The 19,784-nt window shown below is 38.6% G+C and overlaps 1 protein-coding gene across 2 annotated transcripts; it reads left to right on the forward strand.

Moving 5' to 3' along the window:
* Window positions 1-1,659: 1,659 nt before the first annotated feature.
* Window positions 1,660-19,573, forward strand: kmo (kynurenine 3-monooxygenase). 2 transcript variants are annotated; one of them, XM_086045865.1, is made up of 15 exons: window positions 1,660-1,824; window positions 2,225-2,294; window positions 2,390-2,487; window positions 5,612-5,701; window positions 6,351-6,399; window positions 8,377-8,464; window positions 11,520-11,685; window positions 11,752-11,823; window positions 16,483-16,604; window positions 17,126-17,273; window positions 17,352-17,409; window positions 17,484-17,566; window positions 18,580-18,681; window positions 18,769-18,828; window positions 19,295-19,573. In XM_086045865.1, exons 1-15 carry the CDS (start codon window positions 1,762-1,764, stop codon window positions 19,478-19,480), a joined length of 1,455 nt encoding a protein of 484 aa, XP_085901991.1. In that variant the 5' UTR covers window positions 1,660-1,761; the 3' UTR covers window positions 19,481-19,573. The 2 variants fall into 2 exon arrangements, with proteins under 2 accessions (XP_085901991.1, XP_085901992.1); XM_086045866.1 differs by lacking the exons at window positions 1,660-1,824; window positions 2,225-2,294 and adding an exon at window positions 4,006-4,080 and having other exon boundaries at window positions 2,404-2,487.
* The last annotated feature ends 211 nt before the right edge of the window (window positions 19,574-19,784 follow it).

The raw sequence follows: 19,784 nt of genomic DNA on the forward strand, positions 1-19,784 counted from the left end.
AAAACAGGTATAACTTTGAAGGTCATTCAAAATTGCTCCTAACATGTGCAAAATAATACACAAATAAAATGTTTCTACTTATATCGATTACAAGGCCTGTACATCGATTGTAATGGACATGTCTGTTTTCAAAGCTTTGTCTTGTCCTGCGCGTTCAGCTGCCAGCAGACACATGTCACGTACTTCTTGAATATACAACGCGGTCTTTTAACATAACGTCGTCATGAATTCGTAATATGTTGCGACACGGACCGAATAAAAATGGTCTTAGATTAAATAGGCAGAGTTGACAACAGTTGCGTCCAATTTAAATTACAAGTTTTGTTTCTTTGATCTTTTACATTGTGCTTGCAACAAGAGGTCTGCAAAATTACCGAATCCTACTACAAACCTTTCCAATCTCCCCAAACTACAGTGAAAAAAAGAGTAATAAAAGAAACACTCCATAACTTTCTACATCTAAAATATACGGTACACAACTGGTTCTTTATTCATAATGATCCTGTTACAGTCAGATATGGTGTTTAATTCCCCTTCACGGAAACAAGAATATTAATACAGTGTATAATCATTACAATAAGATAAAAGTAGGTTACACGCTTATTTCAAGCTCTCTAAAATGGGTTAGAGTTATCTTTAATTGATGTCAACACACGCGACCATCTGACGTCAACACTTTTAACCACTAGATGGAGATAATTGTTAACTATCACAAAACCAAGGTCATTATTTTTTCCCGAATCAAACTGTACAAAGTTAAATATCTAGAGAGAAGTCTTATGATAGTTAAACGGGTACAGTACACGTGTGGTCCTGCATTTTTAAACCCGCAAACAACACCTGTGTTTTTGGCTTCATATGAAATAAGCACAGTCACACTGAACCCCAAAATACCAATTAGGTTAAAGTACAAAGAGCAAGCCAATGTAGGGCAAACCAAGTTAACATGTGTGTTTACTTTGAAAAGACTAACATTAATGTCATTTACTTTGCTCCTCCTCTTTTAAAAAAATACCTTGTGCTCAGCTCTGTCAGGACAGTCAGTGGATGAGCACTACTGTATAAATATTTCCAATCTACCCAAACCACAGTGAAAAAAAGAGTAATAAAAGAAACACTCCATAATTTTCTACATCTAAAATATACAGTACACAACTGGTTCTTTATTCATAATGAGCTTGTAACAGTTAGGTATGATGTTTAATTCCCCTTCACGGAAGCAATAATATTAATACAGTGTATAATCATCACAATAAAGTAAAAATAGGTTACACGCTTATTTGAAGCTCCCTAAATGGGTTAGAGTTAGCTTTAATTGATGTCAACACACGCGACCATCTGACGTCAACACTAGATGGAGACAATTGTTAACTATCACAAAACCAAGGTCATTATTTTTTCCTGAATCAAACTGTACAAAGTTAAATATCTAGAGAGAAATCTTATGATAATTAAACGGGTACAGTACACGTTTAGTCCTGCATTATTAAACCCGCAAACAACACCTGTGTTTTTGGCTTCATATCAAATAAGCACAGTCACACTGAACCCCAAAATACCAATTAGGTTAAAGTACAAAGGGCAAGCCAATGTAGGGCAAACCAAGTTAACTTGTGTGTTTACTTTGAAAAGACTAACATTAATGCCATTTACTTTGCTCCTCCTCTTTTAAAAAATTACCTTGTGCTCAGCTCTGTCACTCTGAACAGGACAGCCAGTGGATGAACCCTCCTGACTGAGTGAGAGACCACCTGAACAGGAATGGAGAAATCAAGTGACACGCCGAAGAAGAAAAAAGTGGTGGCAGTGGTGGGAGGTGGACTGGTAAGACAAAGTCAAAGTATTTACCCGTTGTTTTTCTTGAGCTTCATACTGACTTTACCAGAGCAACATTTGAAAGTCACACAATGCTTATTCAACCCTCTTGATACATTGTGGATCAAATTCACCTACTTCCAAGTAAAAGTAGTAGCAGCTTAATACGTGTAATTAACATATGCAATGACATTTTTTCACCTTATATGTTTGCAATGAAATGAAAGAAATTAAACGGTGCCTAGTTAAATTGACCCAGGCGCATTAATGCTGTTCCTGACAAATGTAACCTGAGAGCCCTAATAAGAATGTAAGAGTTATATAAATGTATAAAAGCCAATAACTCGTGTCCATTTCATTTTATTTTTGCCACTCTGCCAGTGATGACAACACCCATCTTTTGTTTTAGGTTGGTGCACTGAATGCCTGCTTCTTTGCCAAAAGAGGTTTTGATGTACATGTGTTTGAAACTAGGGATGGTATGATAATTGAATCTCCCTTGACACATAGATCAAGACTTCATCTGATAAAATAACAAACTGGTGTTAAAGTCATTCTCTGACCTTTTGACCAGATATCCGGCAAGCGAAAATCGTGAAGGGGAGAAGTATCAACCTGGCTTTATCTCAGAGAGGCCGTCAGTCACTCAAGCATGTCGGAATGGAGGAGAAGGTTTGTTGACACAACTGACAGACATATAGCAGGGACATTAGCATGGCAGCTATACCTTACTGGAATTAGATTACAATTTGTAAAAGTAATTAAATGTTACTCTATATAGACAAACAACTAATCAAACTCATATTCACACATATGGACAGTTTATTAACCGAAGAAGCATGTTTCCCAAATGTGGGACAACCAGCCCATGGAAGTATGATAGAACTTGCAAACTCCACATAAGAGGGCTCAAGATGAGATTTGATCACCTCTTGCTTGTGAGAAAGAGCGTAACTAAAAATGTTTCAGTGGGGTGGCCATGGTGATACAACACCTCAGTAAGGGCTGGCTGTGTGCATGCATCCACCATTCTTTATCATACCATCCGCAGTCAGGGTTTCGTGAAATAAAATTCACACATATCCAGAACAATGCCCATCACACAAGTATAATAAAGCAGTAACAAATGTAAGTAAAAAGCAACATTTTGCTGATCTTAAATTTACTACATAAGTCATTTTTCTTTGTAATGCGCAAGATTGGTTTATGTGTTATAAATAAAATTGTATTTTATTTTATTGTATTTCATTTCATGAAACCATGACTGTGGATGCTATGATAAACAATGACTTCTCTGCCATATTGTTTGCTTGCTATGGTAATGAAAGAAATGATTTTGATTGAAATTGATTGTTAGAATTGAATGCTCTGAACTTAAAACTGATTATTTTAGATTTTGAGTTCAGGTCAATTGTTCATTTATTCTCCAAATAGGCAGTTAACAAAAAAAAGAAAGAAATTTATGATGGAGTATCAAGGGGTCTAGGAATGTTGTATCTAATGTGAAAATGAAACAAAAATAAGATATGTCAAAATTTTCCCCTAGGTATGAGGGTGGCCAGGGGTGTGGCCTTGGCCACTCTGTTGTTGTACCCCTAATTGTGAGGTACAGTACTGTAAATATGATGACCAATTTTCCACTGTGCTGCTTAGCTTATGCAATTTAAATAACTTAGACTATGCATGTTTTCATCTGCTTTTTCACACACACTCCCATATCTGTTGGTCATTGGAATTGGAATTGATTACTCGATTAATGGACTCGATGCTACATCACCTTTGTGTTCGGTGTAAAGTGACATGTCTACTTCTGATTGGCATGGAAACACATAGGGCTCTATTTTTGTAGACAGCGCATCTGGCGCAAATGTAGCGGATCCTGATTTTCATACGAGTGTACGGCGCACTCCTCATTTTGCCAATTTGATACACAGGTCTCCGCCAAGCTGAGCATTCTTGCGCAGCAAGGTCGTGCCCTTAGAGATGCACCCACCCCAGTGACAATTTGGTGGTAGAAAGTCGGTCTAAATTTACGTGTGGTCAGAATCAAACCATGTATAAATCCTGGCGCAGTTGGTTGTTTAGGGCATAGGAAGACAGATGTGCTCCACGGACATATTTAAGTTGACAATAGTTTCACCAGCTCATTCTGTATACCCATTATTAACATTGTCTGTTGCTATACCATAGCTTCAACAGTGACAATACTCCGCTCATGTCATGGATCGCTGTGATTATGAATCATCCTCTTCTGCACAGAGATGTGTAAGTTTTTCTCTACTGGGTTACAGATGCCTGTGTCAAGACTGTCAGTTGCACCACATGTAAAGAGAATGAGAGGAGCCGCTGCGATTGACATCAAGTTAAATTAACGCTAAACACTCCCACTGTGGTGCTGCACGCCCACCCGCAGATCCGCCGGACTGCGCTCGTCCTCAAAATCACCAACACCAGTCTGACCCACCTATGATGCACAGTTATGCCGCCTACAGCGCTGCATTTCACGCCAGCCAAAAATAGAGCCCATTGTGACAATATAGGAAACGTGTTAAAACACAAATCTTAGTTGACACTGACCATAGCACCGCACTGCAGTGTTGGCTGGAGGAGCTATTTCCTCGTCTCTGAAATGTAAAAACATGGTCATTTCGACCTCAAAAAGCACTGGCACCAAACCTTTGAACACACTTATTAACAACCCCAGGTAATCACAAATTTCATGACAGAGGTTATTTTTCAGTCCGATGGCTTCCCATTAACTAACAGAAATGCTTAAAAATGTTTTCATGCATGAAGTCCATTGATGATCAATAATTCTTGGAAGAATAAATTGATAAATGTCTTGAAGCAACTGAGGCATCAATATCAGGTACATGACGATATTAAATATCTCCCAAAATCCTCTGCTACGTTACAACCACTCCCAGCTGCATAATATAGCTAACACAACGTTGGTGTTGAAACAGGAAGTCAGAAAATCAGATTTTATATATAAAGGGAAAAAAAAAAAACAATCTTACTCAACTTCCGAAAACAAATGAGCTGTGATTGGTCATTACCTGAGCCCTGAGCAACTGTGATTTCATTTTCAGTCGACTGAAGTAACAAAATGGGCGACCCCTAAGATGGCTAAAAACGGGTTGATTTTGCTGCTTAACTCACATTTCATATTAATCAGAATGCTTTGTTTCACCTAGTGGGCCTGCATAGAACATATTCTTGAAAAAAATACTGTATGTGTGGGTTGACCTCCCCTTGAAGAAGAAAGCACCCACCCACCCACAAGAAAGCACCCACTGACCATCACACTGCCACCATCATGTGACTGTTGATAATGTTCTTTTCTTGACTTGCTGTGTTAAATCTATGCCAGAACGATACACACACCATCCAGAAAGTTTAACTTTCGTCAGTCTATAGAAGAACGGTCTTGGGAATCGTTCATCTGTTTTTGTTTGTTTGTTTTTTTGCAAAAGTATAAGACAAGTCTTTGTTTTTTTTCTTTTGGTCAGCAGTGGTTTTTATATTGGAACTCTGTCATTTTATCCCAGTCTCCTAATTATTTAGTCATGGACACTGAAGTGAGGGAGGCCTGCAGTTTTTTAGATGTTTCCTGGGATTCCTTTGTCACATAGATGAGCCCTCACTGTGCTCTTTGGGTAGTTTGTAGAATGGCTGTTCACCGCTGTTTCATGTTTGGGGCTCTACAAAATCCATTTATGGATAATGGCTTTCATGATATGGAGGGTACAGTTTGATGATACTTTCTACCATAATGTGTTGCTTCGTCTTTCAGATTGTCTCCCAGGGAATCCCCATGCATGCAAGAATGATCCATTCATTAAATGGTGTGCAGTCTCCAATTCCATATGGAAAAAAGGGCCAGGTGAGCCTTTACTATAGTGTCACTGTGTGCACTTTTCCCAACAATAACTGGGCACTGCTATGACAGATTTTCTACAAATATAGAGCATCTTGAGGCATATAATTATTCTGTCAAATTATCCTGTGGTCTGCTGCTAATACAGTGATGATTCATTGTATTCACAACATGATAATCAAATAGATTATGCTGATGTTTCCATATTCATTTTTGTAGTATTAAACTAATCAAATACTGCCGGGTTAAACACTCAAGGACCATTCGCTATGTGGTATCCATTGTTCATTGTTACAACTTAACTCATGCACTGTGGCAGTTTGAAGATTAAATATTTATTTTTGCTTTTCACTCATTTGAACATGTACCAAGATACGCGTGTTTAATGCATACATGCACACACAGAGCTGGTTTGTCAAACTTACTTTACCACTCTACAATCATTATACTTCTTCATAATTGAAAATATTTATATGACATTTATCTGTCTAAAAATGAATGTTTCTATGTTGCTGATGACATAGAAATTGAAATTATCATAAACATATGAAGCTCAGAGGCATGTGGTTTTCCATTTTCAGTTAACAGTATGCTATCTATTTGTGGAGATGTAGCTGCAGAATTGCACAATAATGAGACATTGTTTTCACTTCAGTACATCCTGTCAGTAGACCGAGCCAACCTGAACAAAGAGCTGCTAACAGGTAAGACCATCATCTGGCCTTTCCATAGTTCAGCCAGAATAACTCAGTGAACTAATTCTGAGCAGAGAAATGTGACAAGACTGCAGCCAAATGACCAAATTAAGGTAGCACTTTAAATTCAAAGTGGAATTAAAAAAAATCTATGAACCCCTTGTGAAACATCTTGTATGGTGGCTGGTTAAACTTTTGAAAATATATGGTATGCTACATCCATCCATCCATTCACTATACCCGTTCTCCTCGCGAGGATCGTGGGTCTGTTGCAGCCTATTCCAACAGACTTTGGGTGAGAGGTGTGGTACACACTGAATTGGTTACCAGCTAATCACAGGGAGCATACTTTATAGATAAACAGAGCTTGGCATTCCGCCTATGTGACGGACCAGTCCATCTATCCGCCTACGACGGACGCTCATTTTGTAGTCGATAAATGATAGACGGGAAACTTAAAAAAAAACAGTCGGCTAAGCGTAGTCGGAATCCCATTTTTTCCATCTATGTAATCGTCTATCGTCTATTTTCGCGGTGAGGCTTCAATGTCCAGCGGCGAGGCTTCCGTTTCCCGTTGGCTGCGGCCGAAGTCCTCAAAGGTCCTCAAAGGGCCATAAAGCTCCAAAAATTCCTTTAAGGACCTAAAAGGAGACTTATTTAGTCCGACTGGGGTGAGGCTTCCGTTTCCCGTTGGCCGCGGCCAAGGTCCAAAAAGATCCTAACAGGTCCTAAAAGAAGACACATTTAGTCCGTCCGCGGTGAGGCTTCCATGCCATGGTGAGTCTTTTGTTTCTAATACCTGCCTGTGGGGGATCAGGTGGGCGGTGGCTAGTTGGAAACGGTAACGGAAGCCCATTGAAAATGCGAGGCGGACTGGCCTATAGGCGATTACTATTTGGTCCGGACGGACAAAGTGGCAGAAAAATGGACGGCGGAAGGGTACCCTTGCTATAAGCGGAAGGCGAAAAACGGACCCTGAATTTTTAGTAAAATGCCCGGCTCTGTAAACAACCGTTCACACTCAAATTCATACCTATGGAAAAATTAGTAGCCGGAGAAAGTAGACACGACACAGTCAATATGCAAACTCCACATAGGAAGGCTGGAGACTGGATTTGAACCCACAACCTCTACACAATGAGGTGGACATGCTAACTAGTCAGCCACTGTGCCGCCCATTATGCTATATTTTACAGAAAAATAATTCATACCAACAACAAAATCTACAATTGTACGTTTAAGGTTTGTCATTTATAAATTTTGGAGATTTGGGTTGGTATGACTCTTTTACAGCTAGCAACATACAGTACATACAGTATATGCATTGTAAAATTGGGCCATGTAAAACCTGGAAAATGGATGAAGAGTACATTACTGAACTCAGCATGAAGGATAAATAAGATTCCTACTGAACCACATTTTTGACATATACCTAGTTTGATAATACTTACTGTATTAATGAATTATTTGCCAATATTGTATAAGTATATGCTACCAATAAATACAGGCTGTAACAGCAAAATCCCTCAGTACACTGAACTATTAATTTTATGGCTCCTTGAATTCAAGTTTAAAGCCTATGTGCTTTTTTTTTTTTAATCCATGAAAAACAGATGCATTTTATTAATGCAGTGCTTTGGTTTCCGCTGTGAGATAATGTGTCACAGCATGAGTTTGTCTTTTAATTAAACTTGCATTTGTCAGGGCAAATCAGACTCCTGCAATGAAAACAGACATACAGATCTAAACCACTAGTTTGCATACAAACAGATCCACTGGAAATACTCTGCGGTGTGCTGGTTATTTTTTGGTGCTATGTTGTTGTTATTGTTGTTTTTTTTTTTTTTTACAAGCTTAAAACGAATCGGCGTGGATGAAATTTCATATAAAATGTTCCCAGAGTTAATAAAGTCACATTCAACTGTCATGCCATGCAAACTCTTAAAAGCCACACCAAAAAAAAAAAAAAAAAATTTACTCCAACAGAGGCTGAGACATATGCAAACACCAAGTTGAACTTTGACCACAAACTACAAGACTGGAGTGCCGAATCAGGGCTAATGACCTTTATCAGGTAAATCTTTTTATCACTGAACACAGGTGGGTACAAGCACATGACCAGAGGCACGCACACACTTACATGCATAATATATCAAGGCTAATGTGGGAGACTGTGCTTCTCATTTGGCTTCTTTGTTTTAACTCCGGTTTTATTGATCATGTTTTGTTTACCTGCATACAAAGTGCATGTGGCCTTGAACATGTTTACGGTCGAGAGTGTGGTAATCAATTCAGCGGTCTTTGAAGCTTGTGACTTTTAGTAGCCTTCTAATTGCTTGTGTCGGAGGTAAATGCAATGCACAATTTACAACCTAATTAACAGTGAAACACCTCAAGGTCATTTTACTCAAGGGAATTGCAGTGAACACAACACCGGAGGGCAACACATCTAATTGATTCAAACAGTTTTTCATTTTTAAGTCATCTTTTTACATCCTGTAGTGTGCTCATAAATATGTATTGGTTTAACTCATTCAGTATCAGACTTTTTCAGACCCAATGTGAAATGACATAAATATGTCATTGTGACAGAATGAGTTAATGTCTGGGGGCCAATAATGTAGTCAGTTGAATGAGTCATGAGTGAATGCATTTTCATCAGGTTGTACACTGAGGCAAATGTGTAAAGTGCACTATAAACTTGTACACCTCACACATGTAGGACACAATCCACGCTTCTTGCTCACTTTTCCATCCTCAACAGTGATGGCTAATTTGTTGTCTCCAGCTTGTATAATTACATATACAAGAGCCCCTTTCCCTCCATAATGGGATAATAGGATATGATAATGTTTCATGGAAGTAGAGGAAACACAATATGAATGACTGTTTTTTAATATGTACAAGTGATGCTTTTATTACTGAACACATGCATATCCGTATAATCTGTTTATTACTGTATATAATAGGCTTTATCATTGAAGAGCAAAGGCAAACATAACATCCGAAACCTTCATCATCTGAATCATTCAGAAATAAAGTAAAATGTTTAAGCCATTTTCTACACATTGATTTTTGAATTATTGAGAAACCATATTGCCTACACAACTAATTGCTATTTATGAGTCTATTATACAATTCATGGTGTGGCAGGGGCAGTTTTGCAGGAGAAACTGGTACTGTTACCATAAAATGTCAATGCCAATCTGTTAGCTTTAGGCCAGTGGTTCTCAAGCTTTTCACACCAAGAGCCACCTCAAAAAAATACTTGCCTCTGCAAGTACCATCATTATAACCATGATTAATATACAGTATCGTAGTAGACGTCAGTGTTTGTCAAAAGCAATACAGAGAAAAAGTATATATTCTATTACTTCTAACCATCTGTATCAATATACGCAGTTTGAACATTAACATCACACTTAAATATAGGGGGGGGGAACTACATAAATGATTCAATTAAACAGTCTGTACTTCACTTACAATGTACATACATATTTTTCTATAGTATAGAAAATTAGTATTAGTATTAGTATCTAAAACAAGCTTAAAAACAAACAGTTCTTCAAGATTAAATGTAAATGTGTCATACTGAAAAGTTAAATACAAATGACTTGCACTTAGCCAGTGATTATGTTGTGTACCACTACTAGATGTTATACTTCCCCAGCATACACGTTACTCGCATATACGTTACTCAACAGCACAGACTCAACCGAGTCCATGATAACAGGTGTACTGAAGACGTTCATCGAAAAAGAGGTTACCATCTGACACGATAAAGTAATAAACCAAGGAGGCGCCACCATGTGGCATGACACCATACTACAATAACTTACTGTTACATAGAGCATGGGTGTCGAAACCTTTTTTGTCAAGGGATGCATACAGAAAAATCGATGCAAGGGCCACTCTGGCATTCATCACCTTTAATTTATTTAACATCTTGAAAACAATCCTTCAGTGTGGGTAAAGATATGAGAAGAAATTAATATTGTTTAGTGCATACAGCACACAGTATAGGTGTCTTCATCTTTATTGCTTTGACTTGCAAGCAAAAATTTGAGATTCGAGTGAAGTGAACTTATCTCATTTCACAATAAGTGGCAATTAGGCAGATGAACACTTCTTCAAAAAAGAGGCTTCAAGCTGTTTAATGACACTACCATTTGAACTTTACTGTCAAACTAAGCATTAAATACATTCAATTACACCTTGGTATAGGTATTTAAAAGAACCAAACAACTTTGCCCAAGAATACCGTTGTAATGTTAACACATGTGGAAAACAACATAAACGGGCTAAAGAAAAAAAACAATACATTTTTCAAGTTTGTAAGTATAGTGTCATTGCGCAGCTGCTCCCCAATTACCATAGTTTTGCATTCAAAGCGGAAGTCAACCCAAACATATTTTTTTCAAGAATATGGTCCCAGCAGGCCCACTAGTTGAAACACAGCATTCTGATTAATTTTGCGTTTGTGTAATTTAAGTTAAGCAGCAAAATGCACTCGTTTTTAGCCATCTCTGGGGGCGGCCATTTTGTCTTCTGTGAACTGAAAATGTCATCACAACTGCTCACAATGACCAATCACGACTGACCTGTTTTCTGAATCTGAGCCGTGATTGGTCGTTATTCCACAAACGCAATATTTATAAGAATGCCCTGTTTCAACTAGTGGGCTTGCATAGAACATATTCTTGAAAAAAAAAATGTTGCGTTGATTTCCTCTTTAAAAGAAAAATTGGAATTGGCACATTACACATTCCAATGAGATCCAAAACAAGACCTGATTGAAAACATCAGCTTTATGCATTTTCTATTAATGTTTACTATTGTGGTTTTAGTTTTCGGTGTTGTCGTGCTGCATAGTAGCATACTGGCAGGTGTGTCAATTTAAACTAAGCAGTGTTATCTGGTTTATCCATCCATCCATTATCTGTACCGCTTCTCCTCACAACGGTCGCGGGGCGTGCTGGAGCCTATCCCAGCTGTGTTATCTGGTTTAGATTTTTATAAAATTCTTGGTAGAGTGTTGCATTAGATCTCATTAGATTATGCAGGCGTACAGAGTGAAGTGACTGATGTGCGCGTGTGTGAGGGTTTCCGTGGTTCCCTGTGCTTTTTAGGCCGGACGGATCCAGAAAGCAGATAGAAGCAGATCTCATTGTGGGTTGTGATGGAGCCTTCTCAGCTGTTCGCAAACAATTCCTTCGTCAAAGCCGCTTTAACTACAGTCAGACTTACATCCCCCATGGCTACATGGAGCTCACCATGCTGCCTGTTAATGGAGAGGTCAGTACTGCTTCTAGTGAAATAATCAAACTTTTCAGACTCAACTGTATTTATGTCCATTCTCAGTTTGCCATGAAGGCCAATTATCTCCATATTTGGCCCCGGAACACGTTCATGATGATTGCGCTCCCCAACTTGGTAAGTGGGATTTCTGTTTTTCTCCCCAGTGTGGATGTATGATTTAAAATGTCATCACGTTACAGTATTTGCATACAGTTGGCATAATCAGCATAATTAAATTCCAAAGCTTTCAAGTGATGCTTGACCCTCAGTGATGCCCTTGGTCGGGTAATTAACTTCATTTGCCATTGCTGACTTACTAATAGGCAATGTTACACTGCAAAATGTCTTGGCATCTTGTGGTTTAACCTACTTTTTACACAACTGTGTTATCCGCTATGTTATAACTCTGTTTTGTTCCCCCATTAAAACCTTTCTCTGTCTCTCCTGTCCTTCTTATTCCCCAAATGATTTTTCTGCATGGCTGAGTCAGCGACTGTTCCTTTACTGTCTCATGGGAGACAAGGTTAAAGCAGCAGACTTAAAAGTGCATCAGCGCTGTCACTCACTGTCCGTCCTTAGCACCTCGAATGTCTTTGGAGTCAGAAAAAAAACAAGACGTGTGGTTGTTTGCTGTGGATAGAGACAGTGGAAATCAGTCCTAAAAGGGAGAACTTCGTTGATGGCAACAACTGCTGTGATAATGGCAACCATTATTTACACCGGGTGGAAGTCTGTAATTATCGTATTCAAACTGAATAATTAATTGTGCAGATACAGTACATGGATTAGAGCCATGTATTGAACCTTACAAGCGCATATACAAGATTTGGTGTGGATTTACGCAAATGCTTTATGCAAAGGACAGAAGATGAGTTAATTTCTGGCCTTAGAAATACAGTATCATAAAAGAGACATCTGACTCTCACCTGTAGTCAGATGTATAAAACTCCTCTTGTTTTTCATAATAATTAACAGCCGCAGGTTAAGTAAGACAACTTTCTTTTGTCAAACATGTTTTGGAGTCACAGTGGAGGAGAGGGAGAACTGACTGTCCTTTTTGTAATTCCAAATCCATCAATGAGGAGTGAACAAACACCTTTGAGCACCTTGAGTATTTCATAAAAGTAACTCTCTCGTTTCTGAACAAAGTGAAGTAAAATTATTTTCAGAATGTACAGTAACCCCCTCATGTCCTGATATTTCTCAAGGCATCATTGCTCTTTAAGATTGCAGTTGTGTATTCTGCAGTTTTGTCAGCATTTATTTTGACCTATAAGGCGGAATGACTACTGAAACAGATTGGAAACACTGCACATTTGCAGATGTTTCATAGTAGGCACTTCAGCAATTCCATTCCATTTGGTGTCATCATCTGATTTCAGAAAGGGCAGATTTGAATTTCAAATGTCATGTGGTGCTAATTGCTACTGCCACTATTGCAATTTTTCAGAGATGACATTGTGGTCAAATCAGTGCTGTGACTACAAAACAGTGTTGAAAATACTGTGAGGCTAAAATGTCACTCAGTAGAGTGAGTGATCAAAAACATTTTGTGATCAACATCACTTCTTGGTTATGATGGGACTTTATCTTTCGTGATTCAGTGTCGAGAGGAAAAAAATCCAGAGAAACAGTAAAGTGCAAATACATTTTCATGGGTCAGTGTTGGCTATGGATTAGGGGTTCAGTGTATGGGCATTAGGGGTTGATCGACTAAATACATTTTGTACTCGAATTTAATGTGATAAAAGTCGAGTCCAAGTCGATTACTCAATAACGTCATTGATATTTTTTCCAGCACTGTATAACTGTCCCCAACATTTTTGCAACACAGACCAGTTTCACGTAAAATTGTTTGACAGACCACCATAGAAACAAATAAAGTCGAAACCAAGGGAAAAGTACGACTCACCATCACGCTTAATCAACAAACCCCAATTCCAGTATAAAAAGGGGATAAAAACAGGATACATGATTTGTAAATCTTTCAAGCTATATTCAATTGAATAAACTACAAAGGCAAGCTAGTTAGTTCTCAAAGCGATGAACATTTTTTTTCTTCAAATATTCTCTCATTCTTTTATTTGATGTCTGCAACACCTTCCAAAAAGCTCAGACAGGGGTAACAAAAGGCCGGGAAGGTTGAGGAATAATCAAAAAACAGGTGAGGGTTGAGTGTCAAGATGGGGCATAAAAGGAGAATCCATGAAAGGCTCAAGGCGAGGATGGTGTGAGCAAATTGTCCAACAGTTTAAGGACACTGTTTCTCTCTCAAAGTACAACTGGAAGAAATTTTGGTATAATAGATTCGCTATTTTACCCTTAAACCACAAGAGAGCTTTTCATGCACATTGCCAAAAGAAAATGGGAGTTTGGCCAGTATGACTGGATTAACAATTCAAATGCTTTTGCTCTCAACTGGCGCAGTTCTGATACACATCATAACATAAAGCGAAAGAAAAAATGCACAACATGGAATAATCCCAAACTGGAAGTAGGCCTTGTCCAAATTGTTCAAATTCTGAATATGAATTCTGATACGTATCAGCCAGTATGAGTGCAGTATAAACTTAGGAATCGGATGTAACCTGTCAATGCAAGCCTGCCATAATCGAAATGCACCGATATGTGACATATGTATATCTGAATCTGACCAAACAACATGAATAAACACATTAGAAACTCCTGGGTGCATCCCAGCAAGAGGTTGCTCACACTCTTAACCTGAACCCAAATTTTGAGTTGACTTCTAAATTCGAAAACTGTGATCATGTGGGTCCAGAACAGCTGATCTGAATGAGTTCAATCAAGTGTGTGGGTGACCTTCACCTTGAGCTAAGCATGACCACAATAAGAAAGACGTCATTGGATCCATGATTTGTCGATTCACCATAGAAACAGATGGAAACATGTCAAGTTACTTCCCCCTTGGAATTGGATGTGCTAATGCATCCGTATAGTGACGATGACAATATATTATGTTAAAAAATAACAACAACACTGGCACTGCAGTGAAGGACACAGCAGCGGCATTGTAACAAAAAGATGCACAAATGAATATGGAAGTTTGAATGCATTTCTATGTGATGCACTGACTTGACATTTAACAACACTTGAAAAAGCGTCATATACGTAGGTGAAAAGGCGCTCTTCTGAATAACATCTGATTTTCTTTTACCCTATAGGTGAAATCTGACATCAGAGAAGCAGTTAAAAATGACATGTAAAAGCATCATTCAGATTGATTCCGAAGATTGAACTCGCTTGGACTTGATGAAGTACATATTCATTCAGCTATTACTTACGATAAGAATGAAATCCAAAAAAAAAAAAAAAAAAAAAAGATTAACATTTTATTTCTATACAGCCAACACAAAGACATTTTCTGCAGGAGCAATGATAGGGGTTACAGTATGTACAAAGTATATACTGTATGTGTCCCATCCACACACCTTAGTGATCCTATTTGGAAGCCAAAATGACATCGAACTAAACAAGGTGTGGGAAAACTTTTTTTGCTCAAGGGCTACATTCGATTTTTTTTTTAAACTGGGCAGATGGGCCATGTCATTCAATTGGGTGAGGTAAAAAAAAAAAAAAGAAAAGAAAGTAAATGTTTTGTCACAGTACACGGAGTCCGCTGATAGTGTAGTGGTACACACGCTTGAGTTGTGTGCGGGCAGCGTGGGATCGATTCCCGCTCAGTGACAGTGTCTATGTGTGCCCTGCGACTGGCTGGCGACCAGTTCGGGGTGTAGTCTGCCTTCGCCCATTGACGGCTGGGATAGGCTCCAGCAACTCCCCGCGACCCTATATAGGATAAGCGGTTTGGAAGATGACATGACATGACAGTACACGGAAGTGGCAAAGTCTATATGTGCAAAAATGTAACAAACAGAGGGCAGGGTGGATGCCGAACTGAGCAACTCAAGTTTAAATACTGAGCCATGCCCACACCTAAATGACCAAATAAAAGTGGCAAAATAAAGGACCAAAGCCACAGACAACAAGGACCCAACCCAAAACACAGTCACAACCAGTCACAAGATGTTTATTGTAATAAAACAATTAGCTGTTCAGTAATAAAAATAGTTATTTTATTTACAACATTCAAACGAACCAATGATTTAAATAAAATCACCTTCGTTCCTTGAATACTGTACACGGCAGTTGTTAATCTAAAACGGTTGTGTCCAACCCTGGTCCTTGAGGGCCCCTTTCCAGCTTGTTTTAGATGTCTTCTTTCCTCCAACACACCTGATTCAAATGATCAGCTCATCAGCGAGCTCTGGGAAGCCTGTGAACGATCCTGATCATTTGAATCAGGTGTGTTGTAGGAGGGAGAAATCTAAAACAAGCTGGATAGGAGTCGGGGTTGGATACGCCTGATCAAAAGATGGTGAAAGCATAAAATATGAGGAAAATACCGTACTACCGTACCGCCAGTAGTTGCCAGTGGAATAGAAAATGTTGAGGCTACCTTCATTTAAATCAGTCGGGCAAATTGTCATCCCAAATCAACTAAGCTATAAGTAACACTTAATGTTTGCGATATTTATGTATTATTGTTTATGTTTGGTTTGTCACTGTATTGCCTCTTGTGGAGTTATTTATGTGCAATTTTTGAAATCTGCGCACTTGAGTTGTTTCATGTATTTCGTCAGTATTAATGCAGCCATACTGGATAAAAGCGAGTTTAGCATTCTCTCAGTACCTGACAGAGAATCATCCCACAATGCCTCTCCCTGAATGAAACGATCTGAAATCTTTGTGAATCTCTTTTATTCTTTAAAGGACAAGACTTTTACCTGCACTCTCTTCATGCCCTTTGAAGAGTTCGAGAAGATCACCACAGGAAACGAAGTCATTGAGTTTTTCCAAAAATACTTTCCTGACGCCATACCCTTAATAGGAGTGTAAGTGACTTAATCCTCACCTCCACCTCTCTCACACTCTTCACTCCCTCAGTTTACCATTTCATCCCCCTTTACTTTTGTTGTCCCATCCAACCAAGCCATGCCATCCTCAGAATATTTCCATCTCATCAACGCCATCCAGACAAGCACAGTCTGAGAAGTGTGAAATTGAAGTCTGACTCTTACATGTCTTTGAGCCACTCGGTTTTAATGAAAGGTGAAGCGTTTGTTGTGGCTGACAGACGGAGCGCACGCAAGCATGAGCTCCACCAACTCTCCAGGTTTTCTCTCAGTCACTGACTTCATTTGGAGCATGGCGAGGAAACAACTGAATGTGCGCTTTAGTTAATCCCTCTGACTTTTTAACTCCACAAACAGTTGCTTTAGCTTACTCAGATGGGATGACGATGCAGTACGAAGCAAGTACAGCCCATGCGTGCAATGTTTGCGAGAATGGAGCTGTCCAATTAAACAGACAAAACGAGTCCAATAATATTTTTTTCCCATTTATATCTCCCCAGTGATGCCCTCAAAAGAGATTATTTTCGATTGCCTGCCCAGGCCATGGTGTCCATCAAGTGTTCCCCATATCACATTGGAGACAAATGTGTCCTTATGGGCGATGCGGCGCATGCAGTGGTGCCTTTCTACGGACAGGGAATGAATGCTGTAAGTAACACCAAGGGAATGAACTGATATAATAAGGGAATACAAACATGGATTTGTTCATCCATTTATGTTTTGCAGGGGTTTGAGGATTGCATTGTCTTTGATGAAATAATGGAGCAGTTCAATGAAGATTTCAGTAAGGAATGTGATATATGGTCAATGGTGTGTGAGCCGTTCTGCTAAAGAGTTGTACTGCTGCTATGTACACAGGTGCTGTACTGCCCGAGTATACCAGAGTACGAGTTCCGGATGACCATGCAATCGCAGACCTGGCCATGTACAATTACATCGAAGTAATACATGTTTATTTAATTTAGTTCAGTATGACATCATACTTTAAAATGCAACAGAGTCGCTACTAAAGATCTGTTAAAACATCGCCTGGTCAAATGGTGAACAGGGGGCGGAATGGGTGGACAGAGGTGGGAGAATAGTGAGACATTTATTCACACCACTTATATTGCGAAGGATCCCAGACAGCCTGTGGAGTGTATCCCGGCTGGCACAATTTAATAATATAGCAATCAACACCACAGTGTGTTGCTTTATAATTGCCAATAGCCCCACGAAAAATGAAAAATGAACTCATTAAGCCTTGAAAAACGGTTGCAATTTGTTCTGTTTCTCTTTAATGAACTTTTCATAATCAAGTCAAATTGTGTTATATTCTGTAAATTGCACTTTCAAGCAGGGACAACAAACAAATGTTGTATCATCTCTGAGTGCAACTACAGTATGTATCAAAATATATAGTCACTATAAAGATTTAAACCAAAGTAATTTCATTTATTACATCGTTTTTATATACCAGTAAGAATATTCTGTTTTCATCTGAGTAAACAGCAGATGTTGCTAAAGTGAATCTGATGTACAGTAATGAATCTAATGACTCTGTATGTTAATTTATGCAATGCATATTTTATAGACAGACTGCAAATTATGTAAAATTCAAAGGAAGAACGTGAATACTATAGCAACTGACTCGAACGTTGTGAAAATTCTGGCCACAAAATATGTGACAAATAAGACCAAACATCAAAGAGACTTTGATGAAAATTGAAATAAGAATCATTTCATTTCATAAAACATTGATCTGCACATTCAAATCCATGCAGTCATAATGTAAATAGTGGGCCACAGCTTCTATTATTTTTGCAGGTCTTAAGAATGGCAATAAGTGGTACCTTTATAAACAAAGTTGGACCCAGAAATTTATTTCGCATTCATTCAAATACTGTAACTTGAAATGTCAACATACTTTAGCTGTGGTATTTATTTCCAAACCTGCTTGCTGTTTGTTTTGCAGATGCGAGCGCATGTCAACTCCAAATGGTTCCTTTTCCGAAAGCATGTTGATAACATTCTCCACTTTCTCATGCCGAAGACCATAATCCCACTTTACACAATGGTAAATACAAAATATACAGTATCAATTGGAATTTTATGTACACTTTTAATCCAAAACCAAATAATAACTCTTCTTTACCCCAATCAGGTGACATTCACAAGAACACGATACCATGAAGCTGTGAATCACTGGCACTGGCAAGACAAAGTAAGTCCCTGAATTCCATACATCCTCAAGTTATAGCATCCACCTATAGACTGCATCTCAATTAAACAACTGGTGTGTGGTGACACTTAAAGTGACAAAATAATTGCTTTACGCCTCTTTGGCACGAATAATTACATAAGTGACTTGAGCTCGGCCGTTGTATCGCTGTGACCTTTCCTCCTGGCTTAGCATCTCAAGACCGTAGAGTTGCACATTGTCACATGGGCTCGGCAGAGTTGCCCTCCCGCGTAGGTGTGGCTCAGGGAGTATAAAGAATAGGAACCTTTTTGGACAGATTAGACCTATTTTATTCAAGAATATGTTCCCAGCAGGTCCACTAGTTCTAAACACAGCATTCTGATTATTGTACACTATTATTGTATTGTATTTCATGAAACGGATATAGTGGGATTCAAAATGGAAATATTTTACTGCTAATATTTTAAATACTTTATTTCTTCCACAGGTGATAAACCGTGGCCTGTTATTTGCTGCTGGAGGAGTGATTTTGGGAGGCTCATTCCTGCTCATTAAATATCCCACAGACATCAGCAAGCTCAGCATCCCCACTGAGAAAATGTGGAACAAGCTTGCAGCATTGGGACCTCCTAAATACTTGGCAACATCTCTCACATCTGTCTGCAGCAATTAGAACGTCACTCACAGTGATGAAATCTATTCAATTAAATCTCATTCGGGGAGACAAAATGTCATAAATAATGCTCAATTAAATTCATGAATGTGATTCATTATAAGTGAATGGCACTGATTAGAGCTCAGCAGGGCAAGTTGTATGATTGGATGAATTGATGGAATTATTTGAAAACAGTAATTATTATTAAACAAAGGCAGAATACAAATATTTAGACATGAAATTTTAATTTACATAGTCACCAAATGTGCAATCCTATCAAGATGAAATATATATTTGGGGGATTTTATGTGGCTACTCAGGT

Source organism: Filicampus tigris, chromosome 11 (genome assembly GCF_054856515.1).
Source record: "Filicampus tigris isolate MCC_2025a chromosome 11, RoL_Ftig_1.0, whole genome shotgun sequence".
Classification (NCBI taxonomy): Eukaryota; Metazoa; Chordata; class Actinopteri; order Syngnathiformes; family Syngnathidae; genus Filicampus; species Filicampus tigris.